Raw genomic sequence first — 7,226 nt, forward strand, 5'->3', positions numbered from 1 at the left:
TTCCCAGTTCTTATGAAACCCATATCCTAGCTCTTCTCAAATAGAAGGTGTAGTACTTTTGTATTTTTCCTAAAGAGCCAGTCTCTTACACACATGAAAACAAGGATTCAGAGCACCTTAGAAACAGAAGGACCTCAGGATATCCTTCTTAGCAACCTCCTCTACAAGATCAAGTGTATCTATTCCATCCTTGGCAGATGTTTGCTTAAATTCTCATGAAAACCTCTATGAAAGAGATTCCACAGTCTTCCTTAGTAACCTCCTACAACACTTCTCTATTACTGCTAGGGAGCATTCTCTGTTTGCTCGGGCAGTGTAACACGTTACCTATGGTGGCTGTGGAATCGCCTGCTTCTGAATATTTTCAATGGTTGGACAAACAAGTGTAGAGTGTGTTTTGTACAGACTGGCTCCCGCCTCAGTGCAAGGAATTGTACTAAGTCTCTAACCACATTTCTTCAGATCGCAAAGTACCAAAGTGTGATTCTGTGCAGCTCCTTAATTTAGAAGAGGTAATGTGTTCATTCAAACAGCTGTGAAAATCCCATTAAATTAAAATAAATCACTTTTAATCTGGTTTTGTTATTAGGCTTCAGTGTTTGGTCTGATATAAAACGAATCAGTTAGTTTTTCATCAGAATAAAATCAGAATACAGATCAGTGGCAGAAAAAAAAAGGGAGAACACATTCGTCCTAACAAAACTGACCTATGTATTCACAAATTGGCCTGTGACTGATAAGAAAAGCAGTGCAGGAGAAAAATAACTGTTCTGCTGTTTGCATTTCAAGGCACACTGTAGGAATTACCAAACCATCCAATTGAAAACACTGATATGTTATGAAGATATTTATTAGTTCTTTGTTTATCACATTCTTGTTTCTGTCAAAACATCTCCTGCCATAAGTAACTGAATTACTACATTATGCTTTGTTTAACGTGCCATTAAAGAAGTATGTAAGATTTTAGGAGAAATCAAAACAAAGATATTATAAAAGTACTTTATAATGTGCAATGAACCAAAGAGATTAATGTAAAAAAAAAAGGAATATTGAGGCATTTTTAACAGAGTTACAGGTAAGTAAAATACTACATATATGTAAAAAGACAACTTACTGTAAGACCCTTTATTTCCGTACCTTTAAGTCTGTGCTATGAGAATTATTATTCAGTAATAATATAACATCAAACGTCCTCAATTTAAATATTTTACGTAAAACTGCAAGGAAGGCTAACTCTGCTATTATCTTGAAGAAGGATGTGATTAAATCATAGAATCATAGAATCATAGAATCATTATGGTTGGAAGAGACCTCAAAGATCATCAATGCCACCATGCCCGCTAAACCCACTAAACCATGTCTCGAAGCACCACATCTAAATGTTTTTTGAACACCTCCAGGGATGGTGAGAGTATTTTAAGTAGAAAGAGAATTGATGTTATACAAACTAGATACCCAGTATCTTCTTGGTGTCAGAATCCTAGTCTTTCCCAAGTTCAAGTCAATAGCAAATAGATGGAAATCACCTCTCAACTCTTCTTACGTACTCTATTTCTTTCTTGATCAACTCAAAAGCCCAGTGAACACCACTGTGTGTAGAAATGAAGTTTTATTAGAATAAAATCTTGTAAATTCACCAAAGGAGCAGGAAGAAAATAATTTCTTCTAATGATAATCATTTGAAAGAGAAAATTTTCTATGGTATGATGATCCAGCCTGTATGAAATATCATCTGATGCAGAAAACATCATCATCTGAGCCACCCTATCTTTTTAGAATCTTCCACGTGCAAAGTATGTAGACTGATCATCATTACTTGCATTTATTTGCACTATTCCAATCACCGCAGTGAAGTACTGTGCCTTTCAGAAAGGCAAACTTGACTCCTCCTTTGGACGCTCACATATGCTAGAATTGCTTTCATTCAGCAGTCAATGCAATTTTATTTCTATTCCCAAGTAGAGTAGCCAAAATTATACAGTCAATTTTTCCCTCTGTCAAGGAGTTTCAAAAGAGGGAGGAGGATTTCCAGGGCTCTCCTGACTATTTCTTTATCCTGTTCCTACATGCCCTATAAAGTATGAAGTGTGTAAAGTTTCCCATTTTGGCACAAGGAATCTGTTGGTGGCTGGGGCAATCCAGATTCACCGGAGGCCTATTCCTTCATGCTTCTTTAAGACTTTTGTCTTTCCTCTATGCCAAAAAACTTGCCAGGTGATAATTGTTCGCTTCACCCCCAAAGAAAGGGAATTTCCAGACACAGAGATCCTATAGTCAAAAGATAATACAGCATTGGGACTTACAGAAGTGAGGGGGGTGGGGTTCAGAATGAACCAGCACCAGCATTCCCCACAGCTAATGGAAAAGGTGGAAGTTGTGCTCTGAAGAATCATCTTCTCTAATAATTTCAAAAGTCTCATCCAGAATATTTCATAGTGTATGCTTGTGAAGAACACCAAGCCATGAATACAATCCTAAAAAAGGATGCAGGCCAACGGGGACAAGTTTCATGAAGGAAAAGTCCAACAGAATTCAGAATTTTTTTCCTGATTTCTAAAATAAGTGATATTAAGCACGGGAAAAAGTTGCCCTTAAAGTTGAGGTTGACAAATCTCCATCCTTAAAGATATTTAAAACTCATCTGGGCAGGTTCCCGAACAACTTATCCAACATGAGTTGGCCCTGCTTTAAGGAAGAGATGACCTCCAGAGGTCATATCCAACCTGAATTATTCAACGATTCTAATAAGAAGTATAAAATATCTTTTACTTCTCAATTTTTGTATCATATTTTGAAAAGTATTCCTTCCTCCATCTATCCTCTTAAAAGAAACCACATGCTACCAATATGATTAATACCTTCCATTCCCTTTTCTACAGCTGTAGTATAGTCATTGCCTCTCCATAATGAAATTAATGTTCTGTATGTTGAGAAGGTTTATGTTACTACATTAAACTATAAGATTTTATTTAAAAGCACACCTTGAATTAGATGAATCATCGAGTTTCATCAGTGTCTTGAAAACGATCCCTTTCAGTTCCTTTGGGCAGCATATGAACTGTACCACATGAAGAGTAGCAATCAACTGCAGTAGCTTTCTTTTCCATTTGGGCCTAAGGAAGAAGAAAAGGGAAGCTGTATCACTATTTAAATAATTTTTTGACAACAGAAAAGGTACTTTCTGCAAAGTACTCCATATCACTTTAAAACATCAATTATCCTAACACTACTTAATTGCTTAACCATACGATCACTACTATCAAGAGTATACACATTAGTGATTTGACAAACATGCTCCTGGCTTTCAAACTTAAATTTGGTAATGCTTTGTTGGGATTTCTGCAGTTTATGTTTGCTTGGGTTCTAATCTACTCTGATTTTAATACATGCAATAATGCGAAACATGTAAGATTTTTGCCTTTTAATGGAGCATTGTGCCCTCCAATAATTTAGAAAGAAGGAATTGCCTTTTTTCCCCCAAGTTTTCTGGTCCGCTGCCAGCAAAGAGCACCAATTGACAGAATCAAACAGCAAAGTGTGTATGGGCAGTGCATACTGAATGCTGCAGGAACTGCATGTGGGGGGAAGATTTATATAAATATTATTCGTATTATTTGAAATGTGAAAAGCAGAAGTGATCTCTGCCTCTATCCTAGGAGAGACTTTTCTTCCCTTTCTTTAGTAGATATTAATATAGCAGATACAATAATTGATATAAAAGAACCTTTATTGCCACCCCAACTATCTCTCATCCTCCACACATTTCTCCAGGAGATGTGCTCAGCAATCAGGACACTATATTGTGAGAGAAGTTGAGAAGAAACTGTATTATTAAAATCAGGCACTTATGAAAACTTAAAATTTTCAAAGAGTTAAGAGATCTATTTAAATTCTGAGCTTATCTTACTGAGAGTTCCACTAGACATATAGAGTAATAACATAGACAGATAGGAAATATAATACAATGTACTGCATTTGAATGACAGAAAAGTATTTACCAACTGACTGAATGCCTTTTCTAATAAGGAAATTGTTAATTAAATGACCAACATCAAATGTCAAGATTTTCCCCAACTGTGGGCTCAGATTCCAAGAGCCATCCTGTGGCATAAACAAAGATACGGATAAGCCAAAGATTCAGGACACTGAAAATGTATTTGGCAAGAACAAAACAGACATAGGAGAATTACTTTAAATATTTTTAAAAAGCTTGCACAAACACAAAACCTGAAATCCACATAATCAATTTAGGTGATTCAAATATTAAATTTCAAAAACCTTTGATATGCCATCAAGTATCTGTAATTGACCTGGAATGTTGTAGTTAGCCTGCCTTGTAAAAAAACCCTTAAACAATAAGAACAAAGTCATTTAGAAATCACTCACATATGAAGTATGCACAATGACAACACTAGCCTTTTCACATTTATTTCAAACAAATTCCTTCTGATGATTATTTTTAAAGGTGCTAAAAAATAAGCATTCCTCTTACTTAAAAGAAACAATAAAGGATCCCTTTCCTCTGCTGAGAATGCAAAGTCTCTATAAAATTATTAAATTTACTATATATGTTGTTAAATGCAGTATTAACAAAACCAATCCTATTTTATCTGACTTTCCCTGCCAAGAATTAGACAACTCTCATGATTAGAATTATCTGCCAAATGGTTTTCTACCCTCAGGTCAGATGGAAGACAGGCTTTCAACAGGATGTTCAAGTGCTTACTCTTCAATATTAAATACTTTTGAAACTCTACCTGTCCTTGCAGCTTTATGTCTTAGAAAACTGTAACTGCAGAGACAAATTTATAACGATTTAAGGTAATTTAGAAGATAATGTATTATTTTAAAAGGATGTTTAGATAGTAATTATCCAAATTATGTAAAAAGTGAAAATCTTTAGAATATTAAGTTTAATTAATATAAAAAAACATGATAAACTTTTCTTTTTAAAATTCAATAATTGGCAATTCTGCTGAAAAAGAAGAAATCTTGAACTGCACTTCGGGATGTAATTCCCGCAAGAGTCAATCACAAGTCTACTGCTCTAATCCCCACTGCATCCATGGGGCATATGGTAATGGTTCAATGATTAGAAATAATTTGATAAAAGTGTCCTGTCAAAAATATAGGAAAAATATGTATCTCTTCTTAAGGCTGAGGTTGGCTATACTTTCACATACAAACTTCATATGTAAAATAAAATTACACACAGAATGAAGCAATGCTTTAAAAAAAACAGCAAAAAAGAGACATGAGGGTGCAAATACTAGGTGGACTCTGCTGCACAAAGGAACATGAAGCTGGAAGACTTACTGAATCTCCTGTACAGGGTGTTCTCCCAGCAAAAGGGAATTCAACGTATCACCATGCTGAACAGCCAATCTCTGCCGATAAACGACAGGAGTCTTCACTGAGGGCATCCAATGGTGGCTTCTTCACTTGGTTCATGTAATACTCTTGAAAACCTCCTTCTGTTTATTACTTAAAGATATCAACTGGTTCATGGATGTACAGGCAAAAAAGAACACGGTAAGGCTGGTAATGAGGCTGCTTTCCAATTCAAGAAATCTGAACCTGAAATGCAGAAAGCATTCTTTTTGTTTGGTTGGGTTTTAGTTATTCTTTTCCAAAGTGATAAATCTTATACTCTGAATCCTGCCACTCTCTTTCTGCCATTCTCATTCTGGCAAATTCTCTGGCATTATAGAGACAGTACATTTTTCTTTGTGAGTTTGAAATGTGTTGAAAACAGGCAATAAGCACATAATGCAGCACATTAAAAATACTCAGTATATACAAAAAACCAGTACATGTAACTTCGTATTTTTTACTATATTGAGGGACAATGTATTGTCAGTAATTAGATTCACATGGAATATAAAGGTGGACAGTATATATTTGTATGTATAATTCGTTCAAATCCACAAAATTGAAATAAAATCAAAATTTCATGCAGTTCTTTTTGTCAGAAACCTATCACCACCCTTTGAACGAAAGCAAACATAAGCATTATTATAGATGTGCTTAAAATACATTGCATTCTGCAAAATCATGTTAAGAGACAAATTACATAGCATAATACAGTGCCAAGCTGAATGGGGTATTTCTGTGTGGTACTGCATTGTGTTGTGTAGGTGCTTTTGCCTTAAGATACCTGAAATGCTTTGTTCCACTGGGTCAAAAAAGTCATCCTAGACTAGAAATGAGATTAAAGCTATTATATTTACAGACATAATTCAAACATTACATTCTAGAAGTCTGTTTCCTGAAAGGCATCGTATCAACAAGGGGAAACTGAATCTTTTGAAGAACTGAAAAAACAGATATGTAAAAGTCAGAATGACAGGTAATAATCTGTTGACACACTTCATAAACAACTAGTTCATGAAATCACACAGGTGTTCCCTTGCTAATCTGCAACATATTTTTTCTTCTGAATATTGCTTCTCTTATGTACCAGATGGAATATTCAGGTGAATTGCAGAAAGATATTTAAATTGACTCAGTTGAGTTATCTTATTTTGAAAAGTAGTTCTTGACCTGGGAATTTCTAATAATTTCACAGCATTGCATTTTATATTGCTTTTTTAATCAGATGTTTTATGGAATGCATGTCTGTCTTTTGATCTTTAATTACAAATTAGAGAACGGAAGAATGAAGAACCACCCCCTGTAGGAGAAGATCAAGTTCAGGACCATCTAAGGAACCTGAAGGTGCCCAAGTCCATGGGACTTGATGAAATGCATTCGCAGGTCCTGAGGGAACTGGCAGATGAAGTCGCTAAGCCACTATCCATCATATTCGAGAAGTCATGGCAGTCCAGTGAAGTTCCGGCTGACTAGAAAAGGGGAAACATAAGCCCCATTTTTAAAAAGGGGAAAAAGGAAGACCCAGGGAACTACAGTCAGGCTCACCTCTGTGCCTGGCAAGATCATCGAGCAGATCCTCCTGAAAACTATGCATAGGCACATGGAAAATAAGGAGGTGATTGGAGACAGCCAACATGGCTTCACTAAGGGCGAATCATGCCTGACAAATCTGGTGGCCTTCTACAACGGGATTACAGCATTGGTGGATGAGGGAAGAGCAACTGATGTCATCTACCTGGACTTGTGCAAAGTCTTTGATACTGTCCCAAATGACATCCTTGTCTCTAAATTGGAGAGGCATGGATTTGATGGATGGACCACTTGGTGGGTAAGGAATTGCCTGGATGGTCGCA

At 35.9% G+C, this 7,226-nt stretch overlaps 1 protein-coding gene across 1 annotated transcript in view; it reads right to left on the reverse strand.

The window, feature by feature from the left end:
- Positions 1-1,447: 1,447 nt before the first annotated feature.
- The window catches only part of PARP4 (poly (ADP-ribose) polymerase family, member 4), a gene marked incomplete at its 5' end in the record, with an annotated part of 27,879 nt that continues 22,100 nt past the window's right edge, over positions 1,448-7,226 (reverse strand). Inside the window, 5 exon segments of the mRNA XM_009700755.1 lie at positions 1,448-1,589; positions 2,982-3,113; positions 3,737-3,741; positions 4,003-4,101; positions 4,311-4,347. Coding sequence (XP_009699057.1) covers positions 1,448-1,589; positions 2,982-3,113; positions 3,737-3,741; positions 4,003-4,101; positions 4,311-4,347 — 415 coding nt within the window.

This window comes from Cariama cristata, unplaced genomic scaffold (assembly GCF_000690535.1).
Source record: "Cariama cristata isolate BGI_N322 unplaced genomic scaffold, ASM69053v1 scaffold10615, whole genome shotgun sequence".
NCBI lineage: Eukaryota > Metazoa > Chordata > Aves > Cariamiformes > Cariamidae > Cariama > Cariama cristata.